This window comes from Callithrix jacchus, chromosome 16 (assembly GCF_049354715.1).
Source record: "Callithrix jacchus isolate 240 chromosome 16, calJac240_pri, whole genome shotgun sequence".
NCBI lineage: Eukaryota > Metazoa > Chordata > Mammalia > Primates > Cebidae > Callithrix > Callithrix jacchus.
The window spans coordinates 13,567,033-13,585,139 of NC_133517.1; the positions used below are offsets into that span (position 1 = coordinate 13,567,033).

Consider the following 18,107-nt stretch of genomic DNA (forward strand, 5'->3'; position numbering starts at 1 on the left):
GATACATTATAGAAAGAAGCATAATGAAAGAAATAGTTTCCATAATGCCTTCTGGGCTAAGAATATTTTGACTAAAATCCAGTATTTTATATCAATGAATGCCTATGTAAATATGTTCTTTGCTGAGGGACCTTAGAAATAAGCTTTGAAGTGGGAAGATGGTTTATGTTCTTGAATAAGACAACTCATTTTTCTGAAGGTGTGAGCTCTTTATCAATTTTACATAAATCATAGTTAACATTATTTGAAATACACATGCTGTCTTTTAATATTGTGTTAGCATTAAGAACATTATTGTAATGGAGTTAGAAAGTCTTGCCTGTCTAGATCTGAAAATATGCTATTAATTTTCAAAGATAATTTGCTAACAGCTGAAAAGACAGATAAATGAATTAAAGAGAATAGGTCCAGAAACACCCAAGAATTTATAACCTGGTGAGATTTTATGCCAATAGGAAAAGATGAATTACATTTATAAATGAAATGCTGCTTTGTGGAGAAAACTAGCTCGATTTTTATGCCAACAAAACGAGTTCCACATGGAATTTAGATTAAATATACAAAATTAGAAAAACTGCCAGAAGGAAACAATACCTCTTCATACAGATAGATTTTTGTGTTAATGACCTTCCTAAGACCATTATGCAAGCATTCCAAAGGTTTAATTTAGCAAAATTAAAACTAAACTTTACATGACAAAAGACATCATAGTTGTAAAATACTTAATGTGTGTGTGTATATATATATAATATTTATTATATAAATGATATATATTATATATTTATATATTATATATATAACATATATATAAAATGGATCTTCATTTTACAGAGAATTCTTTCAAGTCAACATGTGAAGAACTCTAAAATTGGGCAAAGTAGTTTCTTCAGATCTGGAAGTGATTTATGCACATACGAAAAATTAGTGTTTCTGCTAAGAGAAGGAATTGAATTTAAAAGCGGGATGAAATACTCTTTCCTATCTACAAAGTGTGTAAGGATGAAGAACAGTGATATTTACACTGCTGCTTAAAGTTTGTTACTGATGACTTAAGTCTACAATGTGGTGGTAAGTACCACATTCAAAAAATGTTTATGCTCTTTACCGATCAATTCCATTATACTAAAATATATTTAGGAAACAATGAGAGATACATGCAATTTGTTTTTCTCAGCCATGCTTAAAATATCATTGTATTAAGAATTCATATAAGGGAAGTAGTAAATTTGTGGATTAGTGTATTCTGTGAACTTTTAGCATCTTCAGAAGTGAAGAGAATCTTTTCATCTGTGTTTGTTGAGTTATGTACTTTTTTTCCTTTTTTTGTTCAAGACAAAGCCTCACTGTTTTATCCATGCCGGAGGCAGTCACGTGTTCTTGGCTCACTGCCACCCCTGTGTCCCGAGTTCAAGCGATTCTCCTGGCTCAGGCTCCAAAGTAGTCGGATTTACATGCATACATTAGGACACCCGCTGAAAATTTTGTATTTTTAGTGGAGATGTAATGTTGCCATATTGGTCAGACTGGTCTTGACCTCCTGGCCTCAAGCAATTTCACCTGCCTCTGCCTATGTCCTGGGATTACAAACATGAGTCGCTGCACCAGACCTATATATACATTTTATTAGACACATATGTTTGCATTATTTATAGATTTATTTCCTATATGCCAATTATAGATTAATAATTTGTTTTATGAAAATTAGCAAGTATGAGTGCTTACTAACATTGCAAAAATATTGCTTTATTTGTAGCAATCTTTTAAAATAATGAACATCACAATGGTATGTATACATTTTTATAAATCCATTTATTGATCAACTATAAGTGGAATACCTGTTATGTAGAAGACACATTCCACTAAATCTCAAGAAACATCCATCCTTAAAAATTTCATGTTTACCTTCCCTGCCTGAGCAAGAGGAGAAGTTTAAAATTGCAGTATTGGGACAGAATTGCAACTGAATCTTTTATTCTTGTCATTCAAACAAGTTTCTGTTATGGGAAAGTAGTACAAGATAACATAAGATGCCATTTTGAAAATTGGTAAGTCTTAATCTTGTACTTTATATGCATTCCATACATATAAATACTAATTTGCATGCATTCTGTAAATCTACTGAATAAAATGAGCAACTGTTATTTGAATCCTAACATTCCTTTGGCTATGGATAGGGAACCAGTCAGGTCTCCTGCAGGGATGCAGGAGAGGTGAGTAGCAGGGTGTTCTGGTTACCGCGTGAAGCAGAGATTGAGCAGCTTTTCCTGTAAAGGGCCAGGTGAGAGGCACCTGTAGGCCCCATGGTCTCCGTCGTGTCTGCTCAAGGCTGCTGTCTCAGTATGCAGGCTGGCAGAGATGATGTGTGAGCAAAGAGTCCTGACCGGACTCCGGGAAAGCATCGATTCCGGAAGCGTGTAGACCTCACAGCCTTTGAAACGATATGGCGATTCTTTCCTGGGTCCCCTTTCAAGAATCTTTCTGGCGACTTATGCAGATCATCTCCAATGTGCTTGGGCTCTGTCGGGATTCCTGGGACCCTGATAGGGCATCCCTGTTTGTCTTCTGGGCTTCAGGATGTACTGGTCTTACCATGTTCCCACTGACCCCAGACCCATCTTGTCACGACTGCCCAGTGGGGAGGAGAGGAGGTGCTGGCATGAACAGGGCTGGACGGGGGTGCCCCACTCATCTCTGTGCCCCTGCAATGAATCGGCATTACTGTGTAGCCCTCGCCTAGCCTTCATCTCTGTTCTAAGCTTAGGTCCTGTGTTATCCTGGGAGGACCAACCTGCAGCTCTGATCTGTGGGTCTCTTGCACCTGCAGCCTCGGTTCAGCCTCAGTCCTTGTCTCCGTGACCTTGAAGTGACTCTGGCTCACAGTGTTCCAGGAAGAAAATGATGATCTCCACTGTTGGACTCCCACTTTCCAGTTCTCACACTAGACGAGGAGCCTGTGTTTCAGCTGGCTGCTGCAAGGGGACTGGACATCCCTCCCTTCAGATGGGACCTGGGAGGTCTGGAAGCATCTGGAGAAGGAGAAGGGTGTGGAAACAACTAGAGTAACAGAGGTTGTAGCTGGAGGGAAGGAGAGAGGAATACCCATGGAAGCCCTTCCCGTGCTCGCCAAAAGAGCAGGCCCTCGGACTCGAGAGGGCCATGCGTAATGCCTTCCTGACATAAGGTAGTAACCTCTGGAGCACTTGTGGCTGGGGGTAAAAACTCGCCCGGGCTAGGATGAAGGAAGAATCTCCTCTCTTGGCAGAGGGGCAATGACTGGAAAGGAGCAAGTCGATGGGGTACTCATAGGGCCACAAAATGGAGGCCCTATGCAGGCGGGTGTACAGACGGCCCCAACAGCTCCCGGAGAAATTGTCCCTGGGGCATAACCGGAGGCCAGAAGCAGGAGGGAAAGCTTCTCAAACACTTTGGAGCTGGAAGGAAAAGCAGCAAAATACAGTTGGAAGAGGGTGAAGCGGGTGACTTGAGGGATGGCGTGCAGGGTTTGACTTTTTGACTTCGGGGATCTCCTAGGTTGGCAGGCTGGTGGGGTGGCATCATTGCTTCTCCCCTGGTCCTTCCCTTGGGTGGGGCTGTCCACTGGTGCCACGGCCTGTCAGCCTGTGGGCAGGGGGTGGGCATAACAGGCATGCACAGTATGGTTGCCGGACTCGCACTTGAGGTGTACTCACTGGAGGTGTTCTTCCCTTACCTGTGGAGTGTGCTCAGAGGAAGGCAACAGGCTGCTTAAGCCCACCGGCTTGGCTCCATAGGGAGCCTGCATGAGCCCACGGGCCCGACTTCTGCAATCTTATTGGGAAGCTTCTGACATCACACTTCTGGCGCTTCTATCAGGGGACGGCCCCAGCCAGCCACAAGCATTTTATCCTCCATAGGTACTGTTCAACAAGCGCTGCCTGAATGTCACCCTGTGAGTGAGGGTTGTCTGACATTTGTGGTGGTGGTGGGGGGGAGACCCCCTCTCATACCCTGCTAGTGTCAGACCAGCTACCTAGAGTGACAGGAACGTCTTCGGGATTGAACATTTGGCAGAAGGACATCCAAGAAGATGGAATGTGCGGCTGAAGGGCCATCCAGGAGGATTGCACATTGGGCAGAAGGAAGACCTAAGGACACCGTGTGGACAGCAGGAGTGCCTTTGGAGACGGCCTGGTGGGTGGAGTGACCATCTGAGAGGACTGCAGGGTGGGTGGGAAGACTGCAAGGCCTGCCACTGAAATGCCTACAAACGACTAAACGTGTGGCAGGAGAAACACCTGAGATGGTGGAACACCTGGCGGGGGAGCAAGGGACACAGTGGAGTGTTTGGCAAAAGGAAGGCTTAGGTAGGTTGTGCATCTGGCCGAAGGAACACGTGAGTCCAAGGCTGCTTCCCAAGCGGATCTGGTTGGTAGACCATGACACTGATTCCTGCCTCTAAGCCTAGCTTTATTCTCAGCAGCCACCACCTTTTTGGTACTAGAATAGTGTTTTTTCTAGTACACTCATAAGCGGATGCTGAAATCACAACCTGGCCATTTGGATGTTCAACTAATGCTTTATGCTGTGGAGTCCCTGGAACTCACCAACCCATGTTGGAACTCACTGGAGCTCAGGAGTGTAGCACTACCTTGTTTCTCTATGGCTGGGAGTACAAACATTGGAAGTTTTGTTTTGTGAGACAAGGTTTCACTCTGTCATGCAGCCAGGAGTATAATCGTGGCTCAGTGCAGCCTTGACTTCCGGGGTTCAAGCCACCTCACCTCAGCCTCCCAACGCGCTAGGAATACAAGCGTGAGCCACGGCACCTGGCCTACTTTTGAGCTTTGAGTTCTTGATATATTCTAGAGATGAGTCTCTGGAGTTGAGTCCTTGGTCTGATAGGTGGTTTGTAAATGTTTTCCCCAATCTGTAGCTTATCTTTCTATCTTCCTAATTGATTCAGAGAGCAAAAATGTGGTCTCCCTTGCAGATACTCTGCCGCTGTAGCAAGAAAGCAGACAGTACGTCGATGAACATGTGAATGTAACCCTTGAGTAAGTGTCCATTTGTGGTAAAGAGATCTCTAGACAGATCAGTGCTGAGAGGTTATTTTATTAAATAATAGTTAAGCTGGGTATAAACTCGAACCTCATTCTTGCTTTCTCTTACTGCACTGTCTTCTGTTGCTGCTGGTGGGAGAGCAATTGTCAACATGTTCTTCCTTCTTTCCACCCTCCTCAGTAGCTTTTAGGACCTTTTGTCTTCTCTGCAATTGTGTTTGGATGGGTCTAGGTGCGGATGGATTTATTGTATTGGGGATTGTGCCTCCTGACTCTAAGGGGTCCTGTCTGTTTTCATTCTGGAATTTTTTTTTTGAGACAGACTCCTACTCTGTCACCAGGCTAGAGTGCTGTGGTGAGATCTCGGCTCACTGCAACCTCCACCTCCTGGGTTCAAGCATTTCTCCTGCCTCAGCCTCCCAAGTGGCTGGGATGACAGGCGCACACATCCACGCCAGGCTAATTTTGGTATTTTTAGTAGAGTAGGGGTTTTACCATGTTGGCCAGGCTGGTCTTGAATGCCTGACCTTAGGTGATCCACTCATCTTGGCCTCCCAAAGTGCTGGGATTACAGGGATGAGCCACCACACCTGGCCTGGAATTTCCTTGAGACGTGTTGGATCCTCTCATTTCAACCTCCCTTTGTCATATTTTCCAATTGATTAATTTTCTCTTCTGCTGTTGAATTCATTAAGTTTTAAATGTCTGTGAATGGCAGCCACTAATTCTGGCATCTGAAGCTCTTGGAAGTCCACTTCTCTTGTTGCCACTGACTTCTATGCCCTTTTAGTGGGGCTTTGGCTGTGGCTATCATATGCAGCACTGGCTAAAGAATCTCAAGGTAACTACTGTTACAGCTGAATTAGAGGTCCACCCTGGTAGTGGGGACAAACCCCCACACATTTGGTCACAGAATTCATCTTCTGTGTGGATGATTTTTGTGGTATGAGAGCAGAGGGAAAACAGGAGCTGAGCATTTTCCCTAAACGGTGGTGGACATTCAAATTTCTAGTGAGGCTGGGCGCAATGGCTCAAGCCTGTCATTCCAGCACTTTGGGAGGCTGAGGCAAGTGGATCACCAAAGGTCAGAAATTCATGACCAGCTTGGCCAACACAACAAAACACCATCTCTACAAAACTACCTGCTTGTATTATTGGGAGGCTGAGGCAGGAGTATTGCTTGAACCTGGGAGGTGGAAGTTGCAGTGAGGTAAAATTGTGCCACTACACTCCAGCCTGGGCAGATCATAAATAAGAGAAATAATTGGCTCACAGTTCTACAGGCTGTAGAAGCATAGCTCCAGCATCTGCTTGGCTTCTGGCGAGGCCTCAGGAAGCTTACAATCATGGCAGAAAGAGGAATTGGGTGCAAAGAGAGAGAGGAGGTACCAGGCTCTTTCTAAACAAACTGCTCTCCTGCGAACTAACAGAGCAAAAACTCACACTTCACCAAACAGAGGGTGCTAAGCTATCCATGAGAAACATACCCCTTCTAACAAACATGAGATTGGGAGGGGACACACATCCAAGCTGTGTCAGGCTGTAAATGTTTTGACTCTTACCTCCTTGAATGACCATTATTTGTCCTCCCTGGCAAGACAGCGAGCCTCTGGCTGCAAGGCAGATGCCAGACGGGGCAGAGTGCCAGCTGGCTGGGGCAGCTTACCGCACTGTGGAGGAGGAGGTAGGGGCACGAAGCTGGGGGCACATAGGTAGATGTAGACAGCTGCCAGAGTGCAGGCAGGCTGGAGCTTCCAGGTGCCACAGGGCTCCTGAACACACAGGCTGAGGAATGGTACAGGGTCCACCTGAAATCACAGTTACCTATTCATTGTCCCTACCCTGGGGAGTGGTGAGGAGGAGGGGAAAAGGGATTTCTGTGCCCCAGGGGCCAGGCTCACACTCACTACCCAGAGGAAGTTCCCCAAGCTGGAGCGGGGGTCATGGAAGAAGGCCCAGCAGGCAGGGCTCTGTCCTGGGCAGGCCTGCTGAGTTTTTCAGTGGCCCTGCAGTCACCATCCACCTGGCAGGACAGACCCAAGACTCAGGCCTCCCGCTGGACCAGGTGGCTCCCCCACATACATCGGTCTCAGCAGGAGACTCCCCTCAACCCTGGGCCTGCAAAGACCTCTGCAGAGCCAGCAGGCCACCTGCATTTTCTGGGATGCTGCAGCAAGCAGCCCTGAAGAGCCTCAGCCAGAGGGGGGAAGGGCAGGTACCCCTGCTCACCTTCCAGTCCAGGCTGAGCTCCTCCAAGCTGCGGGCCACAGAGCCATCAGGCAACATCAGCTCATTACCTGCTTCATTGTCGTTGGTTCCCAGAAGACCGGCAGATATGCCCGTGGGGAGGAGGGAAGCTGAGGGGGTCTGGAGATCCCATGATCCTCCCACAGGGGACCTGTATGAGAGACAAGCCTGAGGCACACCAAGAAGTGGTAGAATCCCACCACCTCCACCCAGGACTCCCGGAGCCCAGGCTTCTAGCTCCAAACCCTCAGAGGAGGAGGAAGAGAAAGCACAGGAACTGAGGACAGCCGTGTGTCTCCCCATTCCCTCCTCACATCTTCAGCTCAAGTGACCAGAATCCAGGCCTGCCCTCTGTGTTCCTTGGCAGAGGGACAAAAGAAGGGCCAACTCGACCCTGGAGCCCTGTATTCCAGGAATGAAGGCAGAAAGCCTGGAGCCTCAGTGCCATTATCTCAACCACAGTTGCTGCCTACAGCCTGAGGACCTGTCCCAGTGGAAGCTGAGAATAGTACATCCCGCAGAAGCTCTTGGTGGTGGGGCCCAGACTCACCATGGCACCAGAGGCCCAGAGTCAGACTGTTAGAGGCCAGTGGGCATGTAACAGGAGATAGAGACCCCGTCCTCACTGGCCAGCTCAGTCCTGGGAACATTACTTCTTGTCATGTCAGGAGGCAGCTGGAAATCTGGACAGCTCTCCCCCAGCTGGGAGGAGTTGTACAGCCTGTATTCCAGAGCAGGTGGGCAGGAGGGCTGACCCACAGATGGGACAGGCTTGAAAGGGCTGACCCCCCCCAGGTGACCTACCATATGCACAGGTCTCCGGGGAAGCTTGGGCCTCTCCTCACCTGCAGGCTGGGGTAGAAGATGAGGGTCATGTGGTTCAGCTCCACAGTCAGGGAGATGCCCCCAGCCCGTCCCACTCAGCATCAGGGAGAATGTGTTGTGAGCAAAGACTTGGGCCAGTAGGAGAATGTGTTGTGAGCAAAGACTGAGGTCCCACACTTGGCCGTCGAAAGTCACCACGTGCTGGGCTCCAGCCACCAGGGCATGGTCTGGGAAGAAGCAGCCCAAAAGGCAGGGTGGGTGGAGCCAGCACCACCCACTGCAGTGGGAACCCAATGCCTAGAGCCCCAGCTTAGCCTGCCCTGTGGCCAGGAGTCCCCCTCCTGCTTCAGGATGACATGAGCTAAAGGGCTACAGCCAACTCAGCCCTAACAAGGAATGGGGTCCTGAGACCTACTACAAAAATGCTGAGGTAAGTAACAATGCCTGGCTCAAAAGCCATGTATTCTTTGCTTCTGTTTACATCAGATGTCCAGATCGGGCACAGCAGGCAGACTGGTAGCTACAGGGTTTCATTTTAGGATGATAAAAACGTTTTAAAATCGATTGTGGTGAGGCATGCACAACTTTGGGTCAACTAGAAGCCACTGAATTGTGCACTTAAAATTCACAGATCGGCCGGGCACAGTGGCGCTAAGCCATCCCAGCACTTCGCGGGGCTGAGGCAGGAGGATCACTTGAACCCAGGACGTCAAGGGTGCAGGGAGCCGAGATCACACCACTGCACTCCAACCATGACACAGAGTGAGACCTAGTCTCAATTAAAAAAAAAAAAAAAGAAAGAAATACAAGTCATCCATTTAATCTCAAGGAAGCTACTGGGGGGTGGGGGGAACACTGACTGTTTAAGGGAGCTGTTGGCCATCCACTTAAACATGACAGCGGTGTCCTGCAGACCTGCCCTTTTCTGGGTAGGGAAGAGATGGCATGTGAAGGAGCAGGTCTGACCAGTTCAGCCAGTGTGGCCCCTGAGCTGTGCCTTAGGGGTGCTCATGTCCCTGGCAGGAAAGCACCGTCTATGGTGCACAGCCAGGCACCTGATGGCCAGTGTCAGCATCCCAAGGGAGGCACTATCAGCACCGTGGTCAGCTGTCAGAACTGAGGGACACAGAGAAGCCCATGGTCACACACAACTTGAAGACCAGGCTTTTTTCTACAACATCAATGTGCTGCTTAGACATGACTGCACCCATGGTGCTAGGGAGCTGTAGGCCTCCATGTGAGTCCCACACGACAAACCACTCCTTGGCAACCTTGGTTCTGTGGCTTCCCCCGGACCACGAGGGGCTCCCTCGTGCATTAAGAATTGTACATGCCCACTTACCCATGTGAGCAAGCTACGTTGTTACCTCCATTTCACAGAGGAGGAATCCAAGCCCACAGAGGTTAGCAGTCTCACGAGCCACACGCAAGCTCCCCAGGAGCCTAGAGCCGGTCATCCCAGCCCCTTGGCTGCAGGTTGCCCCTGGCCAGCGAGTCAGACCTCAATTTGTGCCCTTCCAGCTGTAATGGGAGGTATGCCTGCTGCTCCAGCAGAGCCCACAGGGAGGGAGCTGGCCTGAAGCCCTAAACCACACACTATACTCCTCTGCTGGTCCAGGCCTTATAGTCTGGACAAAAGCAGGATGTGCAGCCTCAGCCCTAGTCCGTAGGACCTTGGGAAGTCCAGTAAGCCCTGGGCCTGGCATTGTGATGCCACAAGCCTCTGCAAACTTCCTTGTACCCTGGCAGTACCTGCCCCTGCATGGCCCTGCTGCTGTGCCCACAGCACAGGGGGATCCCCCAGGGAGGAGGCTGGCACAGCCTGGGGCAGGAGTCACACTCCGAGACCCTGCAGCAGTCAGCATGAGCTGGTAGAACGCAGCCAGCACATTGGTCCTGAACAGATCTCGGAGTGGCTGCAGCAGCTTCTCCACCTGGTAGCTGGTCACCCGGGCCCCATCCAGGGTCTCATCCCCCTAGGCAGCAGTGCCAGCATCACTACCACCCTAGAGGGAACATACAGGACAAGTCGCTATGCCTGGCCAAGCCTTGCTTCCTTTGGCTGCTTCCTTGGGGAGGGGCTCTCCTTGATTTAGGAAATCTCATAATGAGGTGGAGGACAGAGGCCTGCATGACAGCAGAGGTAGGGGGTGAGGCCGGGACAGAAACAAGCTGCCCTATATTGAGAACGCAAATTTTATGCCTGATCTGCCCCCTGGGTCTTGGGCAGCATGGGGCCTCTCTGTGGCGATGCCGCGGACAGGAGCTGGAAGGTGTAGAAAATTTTTTTTTTTTTGAGACAATCTCATTCTGTTTCCCAGGCTTGAGTAGAGTGGTACTATGTTGACCCTGTGACCTCTGCCTCCTGGGTTTAAGTGAGTCTCTTGTCTCAGCCTTGGGAGTAGCTGGAACTACATGTACTCACTGCCATGCCCAGCTAATTTTTGTATTTTTAGTAGAGTCAGCGTTTCACCATGTTGGCCAGGCTGGTCTCAAACTCCTGACCTCAAGTGATATGCCCAAAGTGCTGGGATTACAGGCATATAATCTACTAAACATATAAAAATTAACCTGGTATGATGGCAAATGCCTATAATCTCTGTTACTTGGGAGGCTGAGGCAGGAGAATCACTTGAATTTGAGAGGCAGAAGTTGAAGCAAGCTGAGATCACACCACAGCACTACAGCCTGGGTGACAATGAGACTCCCATCTCAAAAACAAACAGGCCAGGTACCTCCTCCCAGGCTTCTGTGCAGTGGTGCCCCTACCTGGAGCTCTGTTCCCATGCTGGCCCCATGGCTCTTGCTCAAACTGTACCTTCTCATCAAAGCTGGCCATGGCCACACCATAGGATTCCCCACCCACCATCTCACTGATGTTCCTTCTCTAGCATTTGCTACCTCATGTATGGCTCAGTGCGGGTAAATGATGAGCAGTGGGCCACACCCAGTTTGTGGCTGGCTTCTGCACAGCCTGCAAGAAAGAAGGGCTTTTGTGTTTAAAAAATTACAAAACAGGCCGGGTGTGGCAGCTCCTGCGTGTAATCCCAACACTGGAAAGCCGAGGAGGTTGCATCACCGAAGGGCAGGAGTTTGAGACCAGCCTGGAGTGGCAAAACATTGTCTCTACTAGAAACACAAAAAATAAAAAAATAAATTAGCCAGAGGCAGTAGTACACACACCTGTAGTCCCAGCAACTCAGAAGGCTGAGGCACGAGAATCGCTTGAACTCAGGAGGCAGAGGTTGCAGTGAGCTGAGATCACACCACTGTGCTCCAGACAGGGTGACAGAGTAGACTCCATCTCAAAAAAAAAAAAAAAAAAAAGGTGATTACAAAACAAAAGCAAGGAAATGTGACAGAGAAGAATGACCTTAAGAGGTGACTCTCAGGCTCTCTACAGGGAGCTGTGCACACCCTGCTGTAGATGATTTCTTTTGCTTCATGTCTGTCTCTGAGTAAAACTGAGCTTCCTGAAGGCAGGGGTCAGCCTGGCCCACTGTGTTCCTCTACAGCAGCTCCTAAAAGCCTGCCTCCACTAGGACCATACTCATGAGGTCTCTATGGAGTGAGGAAGAAACCCCAGCTTCCTCTCCTGTGAACTGGGGAGTGAAGAAGCCCCTGTGCAGGGCAGTCAGAGGAGTCAGTGCGTGTCGAAGCATTCAGCATTGCTCCTGATAAGTGGCAGGAACGCTGGATTCGCCACTCCCAACCCTGCATTATCTGGCTGCAAGGCCATACAAGTGCAGCAGGGGTTTGCAGAGCCTCTTCAGTGCCCATGAGAACGTGGCCTCAGCCCAGGACAGCATCTGGTGGGCCACCTGGAGAGGGAGGGGACAGTGAGAGCTATCTTAATCATCCTCAACTGCCAGCCACACCCCATCCTTGCTCTCACTCACCAGCTCCAGGGCACCTTTCAGTGTGGCCAGGCGCCTTGCAATGGGCAGCCACCACCCACCATGAGGCCTCTGGGCAGCTCAGAGGCCCAGCCCAGGAGATGGGGCCTGTTCCTGGGATGAAGATGGTGGGGGGAGTGGGGGAAAAGGAATAGAGCAGTAGGCACTGGAGATTGCAAGTGAGTCATCACATCAGAGCCGCCTCTGCAAGGCTTGCTCATAGGTTGTCTGGGAACTTGGATTGGGGGAGGGTTCCCACCAATCCTAGAAGTGATATAAGGCACTCTGCACCTGAACTGTTTGTACAAATGTGATTTATGCTGAATCCCTGCTTGTCTCCTAGGAGTCTGACAGTGTGGTCCACGCCAAGCAGCACCTGCCAATATGTCAGCCCCCACTAAACACCCTGGGTGACATAGTGCTGGGACAGCCAAGTGCATCCCATGTGAAGGTACTGGGACTGGGAGATGACACTTGGTGCTGGCCCTGGTTCCCCCTGGACTCTGCCCTGGCTACTTCTCTGTGCTGATACTCCTGCCCCCTCTCACTGTAGTCAATCACAGCCGCGACCAACACTGTGTGCCAAGTTCTGGAGCACTCTCAAATTCATTGCCCTGTAGGTGGCCATGGGACTCTGGCACAGCAGAGAGGATGTGGAGGTGACATTCAACAGCCAGTCAGAGGGACGCCCAACCTGGTGCTGGGCAGGGTCTTAGCCCCAGATGGTGGAGAGGCCACAAATTCCTAGTCCTGCCAGGAGGGCAGTTGGGGCAGCCACTGTGAGCGTTTAACGACCACATGGCTACAGAGAGCTCATTGTGGAACCAGAAAGAGACCCTGTGACAGTGAGCTTTGCAGAAACGAGGCTGTACACTCAAAAGAAAGCAGGCGGCAGACTGAAGAAACTGAGACAGGAGGCATAAGGGATATTTACTTGGAGACCTTATAAGAATGAGACAGCAGACCATAAAAAAAAGATGGTTGGGCCAGGCGCAGTGGCTCACACTTATAATCCCAGCACTTTGGGAGGCTGAGGTTGGCGTACCACGAAGTCGAGAGATCAAGACCATCCTGGCCAACATGATGAAACCCTGTCTCTACTAAAAATACAAAAATGAGCCAGGCATTGTGGTGCATGCCTATAGTCCCAGCTACTCAGGAGGCTGAGGCAGGAAAATCGCTTGAACACAGGAGACAGAGGTTGCAGTGAGCCGAGATCGTGACACTGCACTTTAGCCTGGTGACAGTGCAAAACTCCATCAAAAAACAAAAACAAAAAAACCACCATTTGCCAGACTGGATGTGAAAAGGGAAAAAAAAATGTACAAGGTGAAATGTGTGCTGTAGAAGAACCACCACCTGTTCAGTTGGCAAGCACACCATCATTCCTAACTCAGCAAAAGAACCCACCCTCCAGGAAAAACTCCAGTTTTACGGTTGGAAAGCTGTTTCCCAAGCCCTCCTTCCAGTCCTTGACACTGTGACAAGCATTTCTCACCCCTGGGGACATGGGGCTGGAGATCCAAAAGGGAAAGTCATCATGGCTGAGTTTCACCTGCTTGCATCCTGGCGGCCAGGGCCAGAGGGCCATAAGGGGTTCCCTAGCTTTCACCACCCACACCGGGCTCATGGGGCACGGCTCTGCTGCAGTGGCTGGGCTCACCTCAATAAAGTGATTGCTCAGGGTGGGCCCTGAGTTATTCTTGAAGGTCTGGCTGACACGGAGATGTCTCTTGTTGCTGCTCTCGTCCCAGTGCTTCCCTTAGCTCGCCTCCAGTTCAAGCGATTCTTCTGCCTCAGCATCCACTGGGATTACAGGCACTCGCCACTATGAGTAGCTAATTTTTGTGTTTTTAGTAGAGACAGGGTTTTGTCATGTTGGCCAGGCTGGTCTCGAACTCCTGACTTTGTGATCCGCCCACCTCAGTCACCCAAAGTGCTGGGATTACAAGCATGAGCCAGTGCACCCGGCTTTTTCTGTTTGTTTGTTTATTTTAGAGATAAGATCTCACTCTGTTGCCCAGGCTGGAGTACAATGGCACCATCTTGGCTCATTGCAACCTCTGCCTCCTGGCCTCAAGCAACCCTGGATGAATAGACATAAGACTGAGGCTGAAGTGCCAGCCTGGATCCATTCCTATGCAGCTATGCTATTGGGAGCAAGTTCATCTCTTTGGGGATGAGCTCAGGGTACTCAGATCACCTCTTGCCTGACTCTGGTGCTCTCTCTGGATGTCCCACCTGGCCTGGGCACCCACGTTGTGGCTGAAGGCCAGGATTCGTGTGCAGTGGAGCTCATGGCTCAGCTCCAGCCTGTAGCCTCTGGCTGTTGCTGCACTGGTGTGCCGGCTGCTTTGCCTGAGCTGTGAGGATGTATCAAGAGATGCCTGCCCTCCTTTGCCAGGCAGCCCTCCACCAGGGCTCCAAGAGGAGGAGGGCCCAGCCCAGCCTGGCCTCAGCCATGTCCCACCAGCCCTGTGCTCTGCTTCACCTGTCACTCCATTAGAACCTGTCCATGGGGAGGTCTTAAGAGATGGATGAATGTCCCCTCAACAGACATGCCTTTTTTTTTTAACGAGCAGGTACTAAGTCCTACTCAGAGCCCACAGAACGACTAATGAAAAATCCTGTGGTGACCGCATATCTTAGCTCACAAAGCCACAGCTGCAGGAAACAGGGCAGGCCCTGCCACCTGCACCTGCCCTGCAGCCAGTCACACGGTGCCTTACCCAGGAGGCCATACTGGATCCTCAGGGAGTTGGTTCAGAGCCAGCGCTGCTGCTGCAGCAGACCACGGGCACGCAGCCCCGCTAGCCCTGGCACGAAGAGCTTGGCACCCAGGGTGGCCACCTACCATCCATCCATCTCCTTCCTTTCCAGCAGTGCTGCAGGGACAGAGAGCAGGCAGGTGAAAGGGTCAGCCCCCAGGGACCAACACCCCCAGCCCCAGCAAAGAGGGGACTCGGGAATACCCCAGGGGCCTTGGGGTTGGGGGCTCCTTGAGCCAACACCTGCGCCCTGTGCAACAGCCCACAGACAGGCCTGATCACGGCTCACTGCAGCCTTGACCTCGCAGGCTCAATCGATCCTCCCACCTCAGCCTCCCAAGTAGCTGGTACTACAGACATGTGCCACCACATTGGCTAATTTTTGTATTTTTTTTTTCTTTGTAGAAACGGGGGTCTCACTATGTTGCCCAGGCTGGTCTTGAACTCCTGGGCTCAAGCAATCCTCCTGCTGTGGCTTCCCAAAGTGCTGGGATTATAGGCATGGTACACTGTGCTTGGCCCAAAAATAAAGTAGAATGAGGCCCGGCACAGTGGCTCATGACTGTAATCCCAGCAATTTGGGAGGCCAAGGCAGGCAGATTTCCTGAGGTCGGGAGTTCAAGACCAGCCTGGCCAACATAGTGAAACCCGATCTCTAGTAACAATACAAAAAAAAAAAAAAAAATCAGATGTGGTGGCAGGCACCTGTATTCCCAGCTACTCAGGAGGCTGAGACAGGAGAGTCACTTGAACCGAAGAGGCAGAGGCTGCAGTGAGCCAAGATTGCACCATTGCATCCGGTCCCAGCAACAGTATGAGACTGTCTCAAAAAAAAAAAAAAGAATGAAACAAAATCAAATAGGACAGATGACAGAAGAATTAACCACACATCATGGTTTGTCAGGTAAACTTCACCTTCTGAAGCTTCTGCTTCTGCAACACTGAAGGTCATCCAGAACACACAGGTGGAACTGGGCCAGCTGTTAGGAATCCCAAACACCCACATGTTTTGGTCAACAGTCACCGCTCCAAGTGCCCCCAGCCCCACCTCCTGTCCTTACCTTGGAATCTTTCAGAACCCATAAACGGCACACCCAGGTGCCAGCGCCTACTCAGCCTGTGTGTGTGTGTTTAAAATGCCCAGTGTATTAGGTCAAAATGTTACATGTGTTGCTTATCATGGGTGAGAATAAAAACAGCCCAAAAGCTGCTATTTTAAGGTTTGTGGGGGCAGTTGGAGGTTGGGGGAGGTTCCAGGGGCTCACATTGAGCCTGCATCTGTCCTTAGATGGGATGTTGATATTGAGAGGCTGGGTTGACGACCTTCAGGAGGCATTTGGCCCACACCCTAGCCTGGCCACGGAGGAGACAGGGCACAAGAGGTCTCATCTACCTGTCACGTGAGCCTTGTCACTCAGCAGATGGCTCAGCGATGTGGAGAGGCCAGCTTGCTGCCCACCTGCCACGTGAGGTTCCCTGTAAAGATGACAGGGCTGCCCCCATCACCATTTTCATCTCCAGCTGCACCTGGAACCATTCAGCCTTGCCGACCATGGGTGACTGCAGGTCACTCTACCCTGAAAAGGCCTTGGTGGCAACTGGAATGACAGGCTTGGCTACCAGGCCCAGCCATGACCACAAAAGCTGGGACTAGAGAGAGGGCAGGAGACAGCCCAGCTAATGGCTTTCTATGCCGATCCTTCCCCAATTTTTGTTTTTTTCTTGAGATGGAGTCTCACTCTGTCACCCAGGCTGGAGTGCAGTGGTGGGATCCTGGTTCACTGCAACCTTCACCTCCGAGGTTCAAGTGATTCTCTTGCTTCAGCTTCCCAAGTAGCTGGGATGACAGGCACACACCACAGTGCCCTGCTAGTTTTTCTATTTTTAGTAGAGACAGAGTTTTGCCATGTTGGCCAGGATGGTCTCAAACTCCTGAGCCCAAGTGATCCACCCGCCTTGGCCACCCAAAGTGCTGGGATTACAGGCATGAGCCACTGTGCCAGCCCTTCCTCAATTTTTTAAACTCCAGATTTCTCAAAATTATAAACCTGTGTTACAAACTCAGACATAAATACAAAGGACTCCTCTTCTCTCCTTGACAACCCCATTGTTGGATCCATCAGAAACTCAGTCGACCATCGCTATGGAATGTGACTGGAATCAACCCCATCTGTCACCGCTGTGCACCAGCTCCAGCCCTGGTCATCATGCCTGTCTCGCTGCAACATCCTCCTGGCTTTCCCGGCCCCATCCTGCTGCTGGTAACTGATCTCCACGTGGTGATCAGACACATCAAATGATGGCACACTAGCATTTCTTACAGTAAAATCCAAAGTCCTTGAGAAGGCCAGTGAAGCCAGAACATTATTGGTCACTGGCGCAGACACTGGCAGGTGGGCCACAGGGACAGCTCACTATACTCCAAGGCCCCACACTTGAGATCCTCTAGAAAAGCCATAAGCAACTACAGATACCATGTTAGATGGCCCTGCCAACCTGTGGACACACCCCACACACCCCTCTGATATCCACTAGCTGGTTAATTCACCCAAAAGATGTCAAAACAATACTCGCTATTACCAGACCATCATTACTTAATGCTGTGTTTCCCTGATCCCCACCGACGTGTGTGCAGATGTGTGTGCATCTGTGTACAGATATGTCAGTACATGGATGTGTGTAGATGTGTATGTATACAGATATATGGAAATACACAGGTGTGTATGAATGTGTCAGTATGGATGTGTATCGCAATGTGTGTGTACACAGATGTGTCTGTAGACGTGTGTATGAATGTGTGTGTATATATACGTGTGTGGATGCATGTAAAGACATGTATATATGGATGTGTGTATATGAATGTATGTGTAGAGCTATGTCTACATGTGGATGCAGTTGCTTGCAGCTCTTCTTGCTGACAGGCACGTCCTAGCGCCAGCTTTCTCCAGTGTGTATCAGAGGCTGCTCGGTGGTATCAGAGCTTCCTCAGGGTGCACGTGAACAGGGTGAGCACAGAATTTCTCTCCCAAACCACAACACTTTGCAGTTAAAGAGAATACTAGTCACAAATGCGTCAGGTCAGCAGGCATAAACGGGCTCTCCAGGCAACCCAGGACCCAACCCCCACACACCGGGGGAGGGAGTGCCAAACAGAACACTTCCCACTCCAACCTTAAATCCCACAAACTTTGAGACAGGTTGAACCCAAGCTCTGGCTTTGTATTCATGAGTTTGCCTGCCTCAGTTTCCTCATCTTGTATGGGGTTACAAAGAGGACTTGAGGAAGGGAACTTCTGTCTGCTGGAACAGGCTCCAGAAAGTTACAGAGTGCC

At 50.1% G+C, this 18,107-nt stretch overlaps 1 protein-coding gene across 1 annotated transcript in view; it reads left to right on the forward strand.

Annotated features, from left to right (window-relative positions):
- LOC108590206 (uncharacterized) overlaps positions 1 to 2,141 on the forward strand; it is a 139,103-nt gene extending 136,962 nt beyond the window's left edge. Inside the window, exon 6 of the mRNA XM_054246420.1 lies at positions 832 to 2,141. Within this exon, the coding sequence (XP_054102395.1) occupies positions 832 to 856 (25 nt within the window). The 3' untranslated portion in view covers positions 857 to 2,141. The remainder of the gene's footprint in view (positions 1 to 831) is intronic.
- Positions 2,142 to 18,107: the final 15,966 nt, after the last annotated feature.